Consider the following 19,152-nt stretch of genomic DNA (forward strand, 5'->3'; position numbering starts at 1 on the left):
CCACCGATAAGGGGGTACCACCTGCCCTCCTGTACGGGCCTGGGCACACAGGGGGGCCTGGGCAGCAGGGGGAAATCAGATGTGGGCAGGACAGGGAGGATGATCTGTGCCGCAGGGGTGCAATTACAGGAACGATGCCGGGCGTCTCCCCCTGCAGCAGCTGAAAGCCAGTTTCTCCCCCTCTCCCTCCAGCCTGCTTTTAGCTGCTGCAGGGGGCGACACAGAGGTCATCATCGTTGCTGTAATTGCAACCCCGATCTGATTCTCCCTGCTGTGTGCCCCATCCCAGCGCTACCGGCTTTCCTCCTCCTGCCAGCTGCTGCGGGCACACAGGGGTGGGGGATGTTTAGGATGGAGAGCTGGGGAAGGGGCCAGTTAACCACTTCAGCCCCGGAAGGTTTTATCTACTTCCTGACCAGACCATTTTTTTGTGATACGGCACTGCGTCGCTTTAACTGACAATTGTGCGCTCGTGCGACGCTGGACCCAAATAAAGTTGATGGCTTTTTTTCCACAAATAGAGCTTTTTGGTGGTATTTGATCAATTCTGCAGTTTTTATGTTTTGCTCTATACACGAAAAAAGACTGACAATGTTGGAAAAAAAAAAAAAAAAAAGACAATTTTGTTTACTTTGTTATAAAAACAAGAAAAAAAAAAAAAAAAAGTAAAAAAAATAAATAAATTTCTTCATCAATTTAGGCCAATACATATTCAGCTACATATTTTTGGTAAAAAAATTCCAATAAGCGTATATTGATTGGTTTGCACAAAAGTTATAACTTCTACAAAAAAAAGGGGATAGATATAGGGACTTTTTTTACTGGTAATGGCGGAGATTTACGATTTTTAGCGGGACTGCGACATTGCGGCGGACAAATCTGACTCCAAGTGACTCTTTTTGGGGACCAGTGACACAGATATACAGTGATCAGTACTAAAAAAGAAAAAAAAAAAAAATCTAAAAAAAAAAATTTGCACTGATCAACGTATAAATGACACTAGCAGGGAAGGGGTTAACTACAGGGGCGATCAAGGGGTTAAATGTGCTCCCTGGGAGGGTTTTCTAACTGTGGTGGGGGGGGGGGGAATTCACTTGAGGAAGAGAGATTGTGATTCAGCTTAGCTGAAACACAATCTCTCACTTTTCCTCCGACAGATCAGCAGTGTGCTTTGTTTCTATCGGCACACCGCTGCTCTGTCTCTCCTGTGAATGATCGGCAAGTCGCGGCGTCCATTGCAGCCGCCTGACCCGCTGATTGGCTCCCGCTGTGTCCAATCACAGCAAGAGCAGTGCTCCCCCTAGACCTGTCAGGTAGGCTGTACGGGGCCACTTGATTACTAAACAGCAGCCGTGTCCTCCTCCATTCCCTCTAGGAAGGTAAATCTGACCTTTGGCCTTCCCGTCTCATTACTCTACAGTGCCTTGAAGAAGATTTCATACCCCCCTTTAAAATTTCCCACATTTTGTCATGTTACAACCAAAAACGTAAATGTATTTTATTGAGATTTTATGTGATAGACCAACACAAAGTGGCACATAATTGTGAAGTGGAAGGAAAATGATAAATGATTTTCAAAATATTTTACAAATAAATATGTGAAAAGTGTGGGGGGGCATTTTTATGGTCAATACTTTGTAGAACCTCCTTTCTCTGCAATTACAGCTGCAAGTCTTTTTGGGGATGTCTCTATCAGCTTTGCACATCTAGAGAGGGACATTTTTGCCCATTCTTCTTCTTTGCAAAATATCTCAAGCTCTGTCCGATTGGATGGAGAGCGTCTGTGAACAGCAATTTTCAAGTCTTGTCACAGATTCTCAATTGGATTTAGGTCTGGACTGTGACTGGGCCATTCTAACACATGGATATGCTTTGATTTAAACCATTCCATTGTAGCTCTGGCTGTATGTTTCGGGTCGTTGTCCTGCTGGAAGGTGAACCTCCGCCCCAGTCTCCAGCCTTTTGCAGACTCTAACAGGTTTTCTTCTAAGATTGTCCTGTGTTTGGCTCCATCCATCTTCCCATCAACTCTGACCAGCTTCCCTGTCCCTGCTGAAGAAAATCATCCCCACCACATGATGCTGCCACCACCATGTTTCACGGTGGGGATGGTGTGTTCAGGGTGATGTGCAGTGTTAGTTGTCCGCCACACATAGCATTTTGCTTTTAGGCCAAAAAGTTTTGGTCTCATCTGAATAGAGCACCTTCTTCCACATGTATGTTTTGTCCTCCACATGGCTTCTCGCAAACTGCAAACGGGACTTCTTATGGTTTTCTTTCACCAATGTTTTTCTTCTTGCCACTCTTCCATAAAGGGCAGATTTGTGGAGAACACGACTAATAGTTGTCCTATGGACAGATTCTTCCACCTGAGCTGTGGATCTCTGTAGCTCCTCCAGAGTTACCATGGACCTCTTTGTCTGCTTCTCTGATGAATGTTCTCCTTGCCCGGCCGGTCAGTTTAGGTGGACGGCCATGTCTTGGTAGGTTTGCAGTTGTGCCATACTCTTTCCATTTTCACAGAGCTCCGTGAGATGTTCAAAGTTTGGGAGATTTTTTTATAAACCAACCCCGCTTTAAACTTCTCCACAACTTTATCCCTGACCTGTCTGGTGTGTTCCTTGGTTTTCATGATGTTGTTTGTTCACTAAGGTTCTCCAACAAACCTCTGAGGGCTTCACAGAACAGCTGTATTTATACTGAGATTAAATTACACACAGGTGGACTCTATTTACTAATTAGGCAATTGGATCCACTAGATTTTAGTTAGGGGTATCAGAGTAAAGGGGGCTGAATACAAATGTACCCCACACTTTTCACATATTTATTTGTAAAAAAAAAAAAAAAAAAAAATTTAAAACCATTTATCATTTTCCTTCCACTTCACAATTATGTGCCACATTGTGTTGGTCTATCACATAAAATCCCAATAAAAACACATTTATATTTTTGGTTGTAACATGACAAAATGTGGAAAATCTCAAGGGGTATGAATACTTTGTCAAGGCACTGTATTGGCAGCAAGTGCCTACTGATTTAACCCAACCAGGCGACAGGAACTGCTTCTGTTTTAAACATGTCATTAAGAGACTCATATACTGTAACTACAGGTATCCACCCAGTGCTTCCTATCATTCATACAAGTCTGCTCAGTTCTCACCGTAATCGGCACTTGTGTTTGGAGGTTCGGAATATACAGTATTTGTTCACAGTGTAGAAATAATCGTGATACGGGACGTCGTGTGTGACCACCTCCGTGTCCACGATGTAGTACTGACCTTCCTGACTCGCCTTGTGCAGAATCTGCAGGAACAGAACACAAGTGTTATTCATGGCTGCAAAAACAGGGGAGAGGGGAATGCGTGGGAAGCATCAAGGGGCACAACGCGTTTCAAGTGAGATAAAAGGGAAAAAAACCCTGCTGTGTTTTCATGCATTGAGGGGACTCCCGTCACAGGATCTCCCAGCCAGTTCCTGGCTTTGATCCCGTATACTTGGGGGGATGGACAAGAGCGAGCCGTTCTATAAGAGAACCGTTTTACTTGCCCATCCATGTCTGAGATTTGCAAGGCTCTGCTATACAGCACAGCCCTATCTGGTAGGGTAGGAGACACGATCTTTCTCTGCTGCAAATTAAAAAGGAGAAGTACGGGGAAAGCTCGTTTGGCTGTACTTCTGTAGATCACAGGAGTGCAGTTCTACTCTCCTGTGACCAGTTTTCAGCAGACAGCGGGCTGACATCAGAGCCGGCCCAGACTCTGGCAAGATCGCGACAATGGAGTTGGGATCCGCCCAGTTGCCTGGGTTGGCACCGGCTCAGCCTCTGCTATCGGCAGGCTGGTTGTACTGAAGTCGATTCAATCAATTTCAGTTCAACCAGCCTGTCAATTTTTTTTTTTTTACATGCAATCACTGTCAGCCATCAGCAGTGTGTTCTGCCGGCAGGGAAGGCTCCCCGCCAGCAGAACACAATAGCGCTGTGGGAGAGATTCCCCCTTCAACACTGACTGTGTTGCTGGGTGAACAACACGATTTTCTATCCTACAACAGGAAATAGCATCATCTATGACGGGGGTCACCAACCTGTAGATCGCAATCTACCAGTAGATCCCAGACAGGCAACTGGTAGATCACGGTCTTGGCTTGCTGACCCGTCATCCCGGAGCATCAAACAGACTGCAGTGCAGAGGAACTACTTGTAAAGATGGAGCTGTAGAAGGGAACAAGAGCCGCATAATCCGATGTCTCCTCTGTAGTGCCGGCTCCTGTCCCATGCGGAGTGATACCAACTGCACTCCACCTCTTATCACGACTAGCGGTCTCCAGAGTGGTGCCAGCAGCAGGAAAGAAGAGATCTTCAGGTCAGTGTGAAGCAATACACTGGGCATAATAGCAGCGGTTTGTTGCTCTCTCACCACCTGCTTTAACCCCCTCTGCCGAAGCATGCAGTTGCGGGGCGCTTGCAGACTGGCCCCATTTACTTGAATGGGTCATAATTTGCAGGCTGTAGCACACACTAAAAGCAACAGGGGGCTTAATTGCTGCAGTATGTGTACTCCTTTGGCTGCTGCTTCAGGGTTAGAGATTGGGGGCAGTAAAACCGCAACTCAACCGCCAGGTTTTACCCCCCCCCCCCCCCCCAACTTTACATGTGAACAAGGCCTAAGGGTGCTGCTGCCGAATGCAACTAAGGGCTCAATCACAAGTGCAGCAGGCACCGCTGCTTATCTGAAAAGTGGTCCGAGTGTATTTGACAGGGTGGTGAGGAGGCGATGTTACCTCCTCACCACTGGATTTAAACCCATGATTGCCGTGCAATGCTTGTGACTGTGACACAGTGGTACGGCACTTAGTAGGTTTAAATCCGGTGTGAGGAGGTGACACTGGACGAGACTGTGCCTGGTGATCTTTGACTTGCCCCACGTTGTTCAGGTAGATCTCCACCTCTTTAAAAAGTTACCTACCACTGATCTATGGCCTTCCTTAACCTCAGGTTGAATGAAAGAAAATTGCTGGATTCCCCCATCAGTTAATGTTGAAGAGGGAATCTCTTTTGTGCCCCGACAGCAGGACGCAATGCTACAGTGCCCCGACAGCAGGACGCAACGCTACGGTGCTCTTGTTAAAGGGGGCTCCCAGATTCCGATAAGCCCTCCGCCCGCAGACCCTGACAACCAACGGCCAGGGTTGTCGGGAAGAGGCCCTTGCCCTCATCAACATGGGGACAAGGTGCTTTGGGTTGAGGGGGCGCAGGGCCCCCCTGCCCCAAAGCACCCCCCCCCCCCCCCCATGTTGAGGGCATGTGGCCTGGTATGGTTGAGGAGGGGGGGCGGCGCTCGCTGGTCCCCACCCCCTTTCCTGATCTGCCGGGCTGTGTGTTCGATTAAGGGTCTGGTATAGATTTTGGAAAAAAAAAAAAAAAAAACACAAACAGCGTCGGGGGTTACCCTTAAAATCCATACCAGACCGAAGGGCCTGGTATGCTCTTGGAGGGGGAACCCATGCTGTTTTTTTTTTGTTTTTTGTTTTTTCAATTTTGCGTGGAGTTCCCCCTAAAGATTCATACCAGACAGTGCCTGGTTTTGTCGGGCATCAAAGTCGGATTCCTGTTCATTGAAGTCGGACTTCAAGTCGCAGGGTAAAGTCGGATCCAAAGTGGTACGAATGTCGCGTCGTACCAGTGTGAACCCGGCCTTAGTGTCAAAGCTTAATTAATCAAGCTGAAGTTAGAAGCTGATTGGTTACCATCCACAGGTGCACCAGATTTTGTGTGCATCAGTTTTAGCAAATCCTCTCCCCCTTAGTGCTCCTAATTGACACAGGTACACACTATATAGAAGGATATGCTTTGTTCGTATTTTATGCCTGAGGTTTTCAACCACTTTATCTCAGCTCAGGCAGTGCACTATGTTGCCAACATATTAACAGCACAATCACACGCCATGGCGCAGTACAAAAGTTCATCGTACCTGTTTGTCTGTAGCAGTGGTGAATTTCCCGACCAGCGGGTTGTTGATGGTAATGGTATAAGTCAGTGTCCTGGCCTGATTGCCATTACCGTCTGACTGCCAGGGAGAAGACTCCAGATCTGAAGAAAATAATGTATCATATCAATGTGTCATCTTGGAATCACAGCACTCTAAATAATTAGACTCCAATTCTTAGTCACTGTATGTAATCTTGTCAATATAAAAAATGTTCTAATGATATTATAAATGTAGGTGTGTCATACTATATTGTGTGCCAAGTCAGTGCCTGCTGCAGATTAGGCATTAGAACATGCAGAGCTTTCAGTTACTATACAAAGAACAGTTGTACTCGGCGGGCGCGGTGACGTCATGGCGCCTTTTCCAAAATGCAAGTTTGGCTCTAAATGCAACGAGGGGAGGAGGAGGGGGAGCGCTGGCCCAGGACTTGGAGTGAAGTTGGGAGGAGAAGAGGATCAAACGGCAAGGCCTGGCCCTTAGTGCCCTGCATGCACCCGGCGAGCGACAGTCAGTGTGAATGACAGCTCCAGCCAAGAGGCCACACAGCCTGAGGGGGAGGGGGGGGGGGGGTCTGGTAACTGATGTAAAGGGGGGGTGAATACTCCAAGGTAAGGGGGACACTGATCTAAAAGGTTCCCCCTTACCTTAGTGTATTCACTCTGCGGTCACCAGAATCCCCCCCCCCCCCCCACATCAGATTTCAGGATTTCCCCCTTAAATCCATGTCCTCAGAGTTCCCCTTTGCATCAGAGTCTGCAGAATTCCCCCCCTTACAGTGCAAGGGGGAACTCTGTGCACTCTGATGAAAGGGTGGCTCTGGTCACCAGAGACCACCTTACATCAGAGTTCCCCTTTACACCAGAGTCCACAGCATTCCCCCTTACACCACAGTCTGCAGCGTTCCCCTTTACAGCAGAGTTCCCCCTTGTACAGGGGGAATACCGCAGACTCTGATGTAAAGGGGGAACTCTGGACTCTTGTGTAAGGGGGGGGCTGTGGCGACCATAAATCCCCTTACATCAGAGTCCCCCTTTACATATGGCCAGCAGCATTCTCCCTTGCACTGTAAGGAGAACCCTGCAGACTCTGATGAGAGACAGGGAGAACTCTGTGGACTCGAATGTAAAAGGGAACACTGGAGTCGGACGTAAAGGAGAGCTCTGATGTAAGGGAGAACCCTGGGATCTCTTTACATCAGAGTCCACAGCATCCCCCCTCTTGCATCAGGAGGAACTGATGTAAGTGAGATCTGTGCGGACTCTGATGTAAGGGGGGGGGGGACTCTGAAGTATAGAGGGACTCTTGGAACCCTGATGTATAGGAAGATGCTGGGGACTTTGATATAATAGGGTACTCCAAGGTAAACAGAGTGTTCATTCTGACTGCTGCACTCTACATTTTGTAGGTTACCAACTCCTGACCCCTGCACTCTATACATTATGTTATACATTTGGTAGTAGTGGACCAGCGGCGGCCAGTCCATAGGGACGCAGGGACGCAGGGGTGCAGCCCCCCCCCCCAAAGTTAGTTTGCCTAATAAGAAAGCCAGTCATATATCATTTATTTAAAAATAAATCGTTCTGACTAACATTGAACATCTTCACATTCAAAAAATGTTAATCATTTATTTAAAAATAAAAAAAATTGTTCTGTATGTATGTATGTATGTATGTATGTATGTATGTATGTATGTATGTATGTATGTGCACTGCACAAGGCCTCGGACTAATGGGTGTCTATTAGGCCTGTCAATTTTTGACAAGCATGCTATTTGAGCCCGAGACTCTAATTGGCTTGTCTTCAGTGCACAGAGCACTGCGCCCGGAACCACTTTTGATTTTAGCAAATCAATATTCGCTTCACTTCTGGTTTCTCATTCCGGCATATCAGGAGGCTGAAGGAACCCAGAAAGAAGATGAGCATGGAAGCCGTTGGGTATCAGGGGAGCCGTGACAGTTCTGGTGTGGGCGGACCTTAAGGGGTTTGTTTGCGCCTCCCCAAAATTTTTTTTTTAGCACCAGCCACCATTGGTCCTGACCAAGTTGTTCATTGTTCATTGTTCCAACAGTTGCTGGCTTTAATGTTCCTCTTTAAGGTTGGCTCCGTCAGTCCTTTTTTGTGTGGAGAACAGCATATGCAATGGAAACGTTTCATTTTTAAAAGAACGATCCTCTGTCCTGAGGTTTATGTGTGTCTGGGAGGCAGTCAGTTACAGTAATTAGGAATATTTTGTGGGTACAAAGACTGGTGTATGTGTGCAGTGTATATAGTGGATAAGCACAGATTTTGCTTTGGGGATTCCACTTAAAGCCCCCCCCCCCCCAAATCTGGCCATGCATACTGATCACTGTGCTACACACACTGCATAACGTATTTTTTCAGTTTTATCCCAGGGCACCCCAGGTCTTGCATCATCCTATTCATGCTCACATTTGGTCACCCTTTTTAGGATTTTTCATTGCAAAGCCAGCAGATTACTTGTTCTGAGTACAGGGGGTCCCCTACTTACAAACATCCGACTTACAAACGACTCCTACTTACAAACGGAGGGAGACAACAGGGAGCGAGATGAAATCTACCCCTGGGAAGGGAAATTCACTCCTGTAAGAGTTAATATGGGAAAAAGGTGTCTCCACTGATGCTTTATCACCTATCCTTATTTCCCCAATAACACCAAATTTTCAAAATCCAATTGTCATTGGGACAGAAAGTGAGGTGAAATCTTCTGAACAGGGGCACAGACAGCAAAACAAATGTTACAGGGGTGATAACCCTTCCCTATGCTATCTACAAAACTTAAACATTTATTTTTTGGCTGGAGCTACACTTAAAAAATGTACCTGTTTCGACTTACAAACAGATTCAACTTAAGAACAAACCTAAAGTCCCTATCTTGTTTGTAACCCGGGGACCCCCTGTATTGTTAATGTTTACATATCCTTTATATTGCTTCAATATTGATGGTCTTAGTGCATATTAGGAGTTTGTCATATTTTAATTGGACGTGGACCAGCAGAGCAGATTTAGGCATGTCAGGCAGCATAATGAACAATGGCAAACAATATCTATAGTATGTGTATGGCAATAACATGATACCTTTTGCATATAAAAGTCATTGCAAACATGTTGGTAAAAAAACATTACCCATCCCTCCCAGTCCACTGCCACCCCAACTCGGCATGGACATATCGCCCCTTAACCAGGTATCAACAGGAGACATCCAATGTTGAGATCCCAATGGAGGAGAGAAGCTTTTTTTTTTTTTTTTTTTTTTTTTAAGCTAAGAAGGAAGAGGATACCCGTAACAAAAGAAAAAGGAAAAAGAAAAAAAAAAAAAAAAAAAATTATCACAGAAACCCTAGGGGGGCAACTTTTTCTCTAAGTGCATGGGGTGTAGGAGCCACAAAAGTGTACCACCATTACGGCTGTGCGCGCTGGGGGGGGGGGGGGGGGGCCCACCTGCCGACAGGGTAGTGGGCAAAGTGAGGCATAGATCTCGGTAGCGTTCAGTTCAATATCTTCGGTATACATCACTTATGTGTAAAGACAACAGGGGTCTCAGGATCATGAGTCTTTGGTGTCCCCGTGAAACATAAGGCATGTTGCGAGTTCTGGGTGAGTATAAAGAAGGATCCCCAGTTATTTCCCCCTGCTCCGACAGGCATAGGTACAGGACCCACGGGAGGTCTAGTCTAGTCAAGTCAAGTCAACAGGGTTAAAATGGGTAGTAATATTGGTGTAGGAAGGATTGGGGATAGTAAATAAAAGATAGTACTCACAGCTTGTAGATGGGTTGGCATGATCAGTCCCAGTGATCCCTCTGATCAATCCAAGTGGATGGGTCTGGGTCCTCAAAAAATTGAACTTGGCCATCGCACTCCACGCTTAGCCTTGCGGGGTACAGCATTGCATATGTGAGGTGCAGAATGCGGAGGCGCCGTTTGACATCATGGAATCTGGGTCGCTGTCATACCTCGTTGGAGAAATCCGGAAAGGCGGCCACATGTGTGTTGGTGTGGGGAATATTACCCTTTTATCTAGTCAGGCGGAGGATCTTGTCTCGGTCCCTGAAGTTTAGGAATTTCGCGATCAGGGTGTGAGGTGGGGCTCCTTGTGGAGGGGGGACGTGTAGGGATGCGATGGGCTCTCCACCGCAATCACCGAAAATGCGTCCCGGCCAAAGGTGGATGTCAGTAGGGTTTTTGAGGAAGCTCGAGGGATCGGTGCCCTCTGCAGACTCTGGGAGACCGATGAAATGGAGATTGCACCTTCGGAGGCGATTCTCCATGTCGCCCTGCTTTGCACTGATCTGTTGCAGCTGGCGTCGTACCTCGTTGATAGTGTGCTGCAGGGGGTGCAAGATGTCCTCCGCTCTGCTGATGCGGATCTCCTTATCTGCCACGCGGTCTTGCAAGGTAGACAGGTCTTGTCTGATGAGGGATACATCTATTTTGACCTCATCAATTTTGGTGGTGAGTGTGCTTTGGCACAGTGCAATGGCGTCTAGTACCTTGTTAGTGGCCGCCGTGGCTTGCTTAGTGTCCGAGGAGGCACCGGCTCCATCTTCGGCCTGTTCTTTTTCAAGCCGGCGGTATTTGTCGAGTTTGTCGGCGGCCTCGGAGGCTTTTTTTCGGTGGGGACATAGTCCTGAAGTGGTCGGGAGATTCCCAGGGTGTATAAATCGGAAAGTATCGATCAGGATTGAGGCAGGATATCTTATGCAGGAGTATTGGTAAGTGAAACTCTCACTGCATGCATCCTACTCCATTGCTCTCCAGGCCATGCCCCGAGTTTGTCATATTTTAGGATGTCAGTAAAAGAAAAATGTGCTCAGTCAGTACATTTTTCATGTGTTCAGAGAAAAAACAAAAAAACAAAAAAAAAAAAAAAAAAAAAAAAAAAAACAAAGAAAAAGAAAGAGAAAGAGAAAAAGAAAAAGAAAAAGAAAGAGAAAGAGAAAAAGAAAGAGAAAGAGAAAAAGAAAAAAGAAAAAAGAAAAAAAAGAGAAAAAGAAAGAGAAAAAGAAAGAGAAAAAGAAAGAGAAAAAGAAAAAGAAGGTCACAGGAGGTTGGCAAACCTGATTGGCGGGCGTGTATGTGGGCCTGGGGCTAAGTTTTACACAGCAGGGTTATAAACTATCAGGCCCCTTCACATTCCACAGTTCTGTCAAGTAAATGTGAGTGAGAATAGAGAGAGGAATGTCGGCAATGAGTTCAAATGGTGAATTTAGAAAATTTACAGCCCATAGAGTCACACAGTAATGAACAGAGGTGAGCTACATGGGAGAATCCTCATACAAAAGGTCTTCATTAGGGAGTGGTTAGACCAGCGGTCTTGAAAACTAAAAATAAAACGCCTAGGGTGGAAGCCTGGAGATTCATGTAAGCAGGTTGAGCTTAATGCTAGGAGGGTGAGTGTTGGTATGCTTTCCGGGTCTTTCTTGGCAGGCGTTCCTGGGTCTGATCCACTGATTCTGCGCTTTATGAAATTTAAAAAAAAAAAAAAAAAAAAGGGGCCAGGGTTCCGATCCAGAGACGACGATGGAGTGCATATAATACAGAACATGTTGCAGTTACTGGAGTCTGTCCATACAGCAGAGGTATGGAAGAGGGTGTATCTAGCTGCTAAATAAGGCTTGCTTGATGATTTGGTAGACTGAATACCAGATCTTAGCTTGGGGGGGATTTTAGTATGGAGGGCACAGGAGTGGAGAAATGAAAATAGAAGTTTCTTATCAGTTACAGAGGGAGAAGACTTTCCAATCTGCTCCTTTGGCTTCTTCCACTATGGATGGTGTGTGCTGTGGCCATCAGTGGCGTTCTTGATAACAGTATGAAGATTAGGTTTGAGGAGACATTGTCCTTGAAAGTTCAGGTGGATGGAACACTTCTTACACGCAGGTTCTGCAGTCTTGCACTTTAACCAAAGTGCCCTATGCGTGTGTATGAACCGGAGACCGAGGTGAGAGAGAAGACAGGAAGCCTGCAGGAGACCATCACAACTGAAATTTAAAGCCCCAGTTAGTTGCTCCATGCATTCTATAAATCAAGGGATCAGCTGCAAAAGTCCTAAGATCTCTTAAGGGATCTCAGCCAGGCTGTCATGGTTGGACAAATAAAGTCACAGGAAGAATGTGGGGTGAAGGACAGGGCCCACCAGAGAGAAAAGAGTTCTACAAAAAGGGCCTCCAACCATTTGGTAGTCATCTTATTAAAGTGGGACAGGGCCGCATCTACAGGAATAAATCTTTATTCCATAAATCCTCCTCACAGGGTTACAAGGCGAAAAAGCACATGGGGAAGCAAACATCTTGTTGGGGTGTTTCCAATCTTCATTGAGGAAGAGTGGGAAAAGTGGGTGCAATGAGAAGGTCTTTGGGACGTTAGGAGTTTTGAAAGACACAAAGAACGGTAACAGCACTGATAGAAATCCATTGGAACACCCCATAGGGACTTAAAGCCTTTTGAACCCGTTATGCGGATTGCCCACCCGTAGTGTCTAGGTTGTACAACATTTTGCTTACACTAGCTCCACACTTTCCCAAAATGCCCCTTTTACACACGAGGCTGGGAGAGAGAATTGGGACACACCCTCACTGACCAGAACTGGGAAAAAGTCAATTGAAGAATCGGCTTGTATGAGGACATTGCGGGACCCCTGGACAGGTAAGTGTCCTTATATGAAAAAAGTAAGCAGCTATTTGTAGCTGTGAACTTTCATTTTTTTCTGAAGGGGTTTTTTTTGGGGGGGGGGGGGGGATTTTATGTGCTTGGGTGTAACAATTTTTATGCATCAAGGAAAAGTAAATGATATAATATATATATACATATATATACATACATATATATACACACACACACACATAAAAAAATTATTATATATATATATATTATATATATATATATATATATATATATATATATATATATATATATATATATATATATATATTTATATATATTTGAAAACGGAAACATATTGCAATGAGTACAGTTGGGTATTGAAGTGAAAAAAAATATGTTAATTCTTACTTAGGATGCTTTATAGAATAGAATAAAAAAAAAAAAAAACACAATAGAATAACGAACAGAAAAATAAAGGAATAAAACAGAATAGGATGACATAAAAAAAAAAAAAAAAGGAAATACAAAAATATAAAATAAAGGAATAGAATAAAATCAAATAGAAAGAATATAGCTGTCTTTTGAAATTTGATTCGAATGCTTTAAATCCATTGGAAAAATTTGAGCCCCGTTTTGTTATGAATGCAATGAAACTATATTAGTAACTTAACAAATCGATCCAAAAATAAAAACAAATCTTTTCGTTTTGCACATGTCTAAGTAGGACTTACCAAAGACTTTCCTGGAGGCATAAAACTTCTGCATGAAACGAGAGGGGGTGAAGAGCAGCTCAAACATCCTGTCGGCTCGAATGTTGAACACCCGGTTAATGTATAATTTTCCTTCCACCTGTTCATCATGAACTCTGTCACCTGGAGGGAAACAGGAACACGGATAAATCATGGACTGCAGTTAGACATGTCTCAGTGGATAGCATAGACTAGAGTTCATTTTGGCTTCTCACCAATACCTGCTACAGGGTTACACTCCTAATGCTATGTACACACGATCGGATTTTCCGACAACAAAACCGTGGATTTATTTCCGACAGATGTTGGCTGAAACTTGTCTTGCTTACACGCGGTCACACAAATGTTGTCGGAAATTCCGAACGTCAAGACCGTGGTGACGTACAACACGTACGACGAGAAAAATGAAGTTCAATAGCCAGTGCGGCTCGCCTGCTTGATTCCGAACAAGCGTGTAATTTTGTGCGTCGGAATGGTGTACACACGATCGGAATTTCTGGATTTTGTTGTTGGAAAATTAGAGAACCAGCTCTCAAATTTTTGTTGTCGGAAATTCCGACAACAAATGTTCGATGGAGCCTACACACGGTCGGAATTTCCGACAACAAGCTTCCATCGAACATTTGTTGTCGCAAATTCCGATCATCTGTACGCGGCATAAGCGTGTTTAAAATCGAACCATTAAATTATAGGTATTGGAATTTCCTTTCAAATTTGGCTGTTAGTAAATGTAATGAATACGAATTTATCCGAAGTTACGAATTATTCGAAATGACGAATGTCGCATCTAAAAGAATGGAACAGAACCAATTAACCACTTCAATACCGGCTCTTTCCCCCCTTCCTGTCCAAGCTAATTTTCAGCTTTTAGCGCTGTCACTTTTTAAATGAAAATTGCGCGGTCATGCAACACAGTAACCAAACAAAATTTTTTATCATTTTTGTAATGGAAATTTGTAAGTTCTGTATATAATTGTATTGTAATTTGTATGTATTCCACACTGCCCTCACTGTGCACACGGCACTAATAATGTTTTCAGTAAATGTTTACATTCTTTCGAGTCCTGATTAGAATTAGCCTGCCTATGTAACGCCCCTTGTTACCATAAACATACAATTGTAATATTAATGTGATACCTACGTAATCATGTGCATAAAAACCTTCAATTGCGTCATAATAAAGCAGAACAGTTATTTGGAAAGATGCTGAGTGTATCTTTTGATGTCTGTTCCCTATTGCAGTAGTTATTATTAATTTGGAACCACTAATCAATATGAGGATAGGAGTTGCCTATCATCAATTTAACTGAGTCAGCATGGCGAGCTTTGCCTTAGGAGGGGATTCCAGGTGACCCTGAGTATCCGAAACGAGGAGCTTGAGACGATCCAGGGATTTCTGATAATCAGCCGGCTGAGGTAAGACTTTTGCTTACATTTGAGTTATCAGACTTCCTTGATCGGTAAGGCATTTTCGGGACAAAGGGTACCTATTTTACGCCCCTTAATCGAACTGTATTGATTGGTGGTTATATGTTATGTTGTCCCTGTCTATTGTCCATCGGAGTGTTATAGATAAGAAAGGGAAGAATAGTGCTGTTCACAGGTATATGTAGTAAATCTGCTAGATAAAGTAGTTTAGAGGCAAGAGGGTATAGGCACACATAGATAAGAGAGAAGACTGGCCAGTCATTATGGGCATTGAATTAAGTAAGGGAATGAAGGGTAAGAGACCCTCAAAAATGCCCAGCGCAAGAGGAGCGCTATATATGAACCAAAGGTGCGGTTCCGCCTATACTGAGCCCCTAGATTAATGGTTAAAGTGGACAGGGATCCACAATGGGTAACTGGGTTACCAAAGTCCACAGGGACTAAGAATCATGCAGAGTAAACAGCTAGAGAAACAGCTATCAATGTGAGCAGGATGGATCAAGGGTGACATTAACACTAGACAGAAAGGGACATTTTCATGTTAAGTTGTGGGATGAATTTGGGGTCAGGCACTACAACTAGTAAAAGTCAGAAACAGAGAAATGAGAGTTAAAACAGAATACTTTATATGTTGTCAGAGAGAGAAGATGGGATAAGTACACTGGCTGCCCGTCTGATCATAGAAGCTAGATATAAAAGATATCTGAACAAAATAAGGAATGCAGAATTTATGCAGGGAAATATTAAAGAGTTAAAAGAAATTGAGAGAATGATATGCATGTGTTGTGTACAAATGGGAAAAATGTAAGCGATTTTAGAGAGATATTGGTGTATCTGTGTGCGAAGGCTGGGATCTTTAGTTCTATTGCTTGTGTGTGTCATGTATGCAGATGTGACCCCCTCCTTTGTGCTCTCATGAAAGAAATGTGGCTGGGATGAGAGGTTAGTGATAAGCTGGAAGGACATCATGCCAATTCCAGTTTAGACAAAACATTTATAACAAAATGTGCCGGGTTAACGAATCTAATGGTAAACAATGTGATCACAATTATTTTGAATCTGTTTTCCAAACATGGTAAAATGAAGGTTACATTTAACCGTGTATTACACAAATTGAATATCCTTTGATAGTGGAAACAGTGCATTTAAAAAAGGGAAATTAAGTAAAATTAAGTAATAATGAGTATTAATTTCTAATATGAGTTTAACAATTTTATTAATAATATAGATATATTGAAACTGGTTTAGACAACCTTTGGTTGGAAATGAAATCCAGGTTATTGGGGAAATTTGTAATGAATGAGATTAGTTTAGATAACAATTTTGTAATTTTACATTTATTCAATAAGCCCTTATTGAGAGAAAAAAAGATTAAGATGAGGTTGTTATTTGGAATACAGCTGCCATAATATTTAACAAAGCCAAGATGAATGGGATACATAAAAAGTTTTTCTACAAAAATGAAATTTCAAGGTTCTTGATAATAACTTGATGTGCGGTCCATGATGTGAGAGTTGTTATAAATAAAATTTAAATATAACAGTCCTATCACATCAAGTCCACACACTCTGTTAGGATAGATGCCACCTGCAGCCAGTTGTTTTATAGTTTTTGATGCTTTCTGGTCCATCATACAGATTGTTGGTCCTTTTGTTTTATTTATTTTTATTTTTGAAATCCAAAGCAGAATGTGTGGATTGTGAAATGATGTGCCCCTTTTTCTTGTAAGTACAGTGGTATAAGCAGAAGAATAGTTTTGGATTTATGGACATCTCTCCATGACCGCAGGGTATTGTTATCATTTATTATAATATTGCCAGGAAAAAGTTGTGTTTTGAAACATGAAACTGGAGTTCTTACACAAATAGTGTGATAGAAAACAAGCCATTGTAATATATTTATGCAAGCTGGACCCAGTAATGAAGGGTTCATCCCGATATATCAGAGCTGTAGCTTTTATGCAAAGGTGCTATTAGACAAAGTTAGATATTGTTTTAGTCAAACATTTAATTTTTAATGCTCCGACATTCTGCGCAGAAAATATACAGATAACTAAATGTTTGACTAATGAAAGGTTTAAAATATGAGTTTGTTTATGTACAAATCTAACAATGAAAAATGCGTTTATTTATTCAAAAGAAAGGAAGACACATGTGTTAAATTGATGACGTAGGAATCAGCTGCTGTGAGCCCAGTGCGGGACACACTCCCTGAAGACCCAGATATTTAATTTTTTGTAGATTTGAGTATGCAGTTTATCACCCAGAAGGATACTCTGTATTCAAAGTCATTGGATCCTTTTTCCCCAGCTCAAGAAGCAGAGCTCCATGTTTTAGCAAAGCCTGCGAGCTATAAAAAGAGTGTATATTTATATAGATAGTCGAGATATCGAGAGCTTTTGGTTCCATTTAAAGGGCCAGAAGTTTGTTTTTACTTCGGCAGGTAAACCAACCAAGCATGCCAAGTTAATTTGATTGGCTGTTTTCAGCCTTCCAGGTTCTTACTGAGGTAGCCATATTAACTTTCACACATGGAAGCAGACCAGGTGACTAAGGATGCTGCATTTACAGCCCCGGACACTTGATGGGTCTGTGCAACTCACAGATTCCACCCTAGTTCTGGCCCAGTATAGCTGGGATTAATAATTCAACTTTAAGGACCCCAGAACGAGAAGAACAAGTGGTCCACAGGGGGCAACTTCTTATGAAACAGGACTTTGGGAAAGGTGATCATTTATGTCTGCCAGCCACTCTTTTCCCTTCAGCTTGACACATGGACCGTGTCATCGGTCACAAGCAGTTATGGCTGCCTTAGTAAATGAGCGTGGGATAGAGCCAGGGTTCACCACAGTTGTTTTTATAACATACCACTTCTTATTTTACCTGTTACCAAAGGTGTTACCAAAAGCTGAACATCCCTCCCAGAGATTACAAAAAAGATATATCCAGATGCCCAAGTTAGGATCTTACGAGTATGCATTTTGTCTGTATGGACATGTTTTTTGGATGTCCAGTGGCAAATGCTACTGCAAAGGCCACAGTAAAAAGTGTTATCAGAAGTAGTTTGTAAGTACAGAGTGTCAGAAAGTACAGAGAGTAACAGAGGAAATAATTTTTTATAGGAGAGTCCTTAATAGAAGTTTTGAGGTTTTATTTTTACACCCCCTACTGTCTACAATGTATCGGACAAAGTAGAGTAAGAAACTAGAAAACTTTTGCCTGAATGTTTTTCTTATATTTTATCAGGCCCCTAAGGGGGATGTTGGACTCTCTCCCTATGGGATTTGGTTTGGGAGTGTGTTACTCATTTGCGTATATTTTGTCTCAGTAGCTGAAGTCCTTCATTCGGATCTCACAGAGAATGTTGCTGATCTTTTAAGGTTTTTGACAAACTCATTTATGTGTTTTCTCCCCAATTCCAGATCCTAAAAGTTTGGAAGGATCTAAAACTAAAGCCAGGTGACTTGTGGATTTTTAAGAGACATTTATATATAAGGAAATGTTTGGAGACTCAATACAGCATCTATTTCATGTACAGTTTTTGCAAAACTTGAAGGAAAAGTCACCTGGATCCACACCAGACACTGCAAAAATGACTTAATTAAAGAAATCTCTGTGTTTGATTTGTTTCCCTCTTGTGATCACAGTCTAGGGTACTTTTTGATTCAGTTACTTTAATTGTAAGGGATATATATATATTTGAAAAATAGTTTAGCCATGTTGAAGTCATATTTGTCTTTTGTTTGTCTTCGATTTTATGTAGAATTGTCTGTGTTTACATATGCCGATAAGTCAGCATGCTCACAATTCAGCTAGAAGGCCATTCTGGCCACAGGAGTGTACAGCCAGTACTCTGTAAATATGTCTTATCAATCATTTGTTTTTCACAATGAAAAGTCATTTTGTAATGAAAAAGTTGCTCAGCTATTATTTTCTCCACAATGGAGTTTTTTTGCCTCTTTGGCCAGGACTACCTCTACCTAAGCATGTGAAGGTTCCAGGTTAAAGGTGATAGCAGGTATGGTTAGTGATCAAAATATTGATCAAAAGAGGGGAGACTGTAATGGAAATTTGTAAGTTCTGTATATAATTGTATTGTATTTTGTATGTATTGCACACTGCCCTCACTGTGCACACGGCACTAATAATGTTTTCAGTAAATGTTTACATTCTTTCGAGTCCTGATTAGAATTAGCCTGCCTATGTAACTCCCCTTGTTACCATAAATGTACAATTGTAATATTAATGTGATACCTACGTAATCATGTGCATAAAAACCTTCAATTGCGTCATAATAAAGCAGAACAGTTATTTGGAAAGATGCTGAGCGTATCTTTTGTGTCTGTTCCCTACTGCAGTAGTTATT

The 19,152-nt window shown here is 42.9% G+C and overlaps 1 protein-coding gene across 3 annotated transcripts in view; it reads right to left on the minus strand.

Moving 5' to 3' along the window:
- The window catches only part of GRAMD1C (GRAM domain containing 1C), a 169,967-nt gene that overhangs the window by 12,359 nt on the left and 138,456 nt on the right, over positions 1-19,152 (minus strand). For all 3 annotated transcript variants that reach the window (XM_073617416.1, XM_073617415.1, XM_073617417.1), the window contains 3 exons: positions 13,342-13,482; positions 5,970-6,088; positions 3,161-3,303 (listed from right to left, as the gene is read on the minus strand). In XM_073617416.1, coding sequence (XP_073473517.1) covers positions 3,161-3,303; positions 5,970-6,088; positions 13,342-13,482 — 403 coding nt within the window. The remainder of the gene's footprint in view (positions 1-3,160; positions 3,304-5,969; positions 6,089-13,341; positions 13,483-19,152) is intronic.

This window comes from Aquarana catesbeiana, linkage group LG02 (assembly GCF_042186555.1).
Source record: "Aquarana catesbeiana isolate 2022-GZ linkage group LG02, ASM4218655v1, whole genome shotgun sequence".
NCBI lineage: Eukaryota > Metazoa > Chordata > Amphibia > Anura > Ranidae > Aquarana > Aquarana catesbeiana.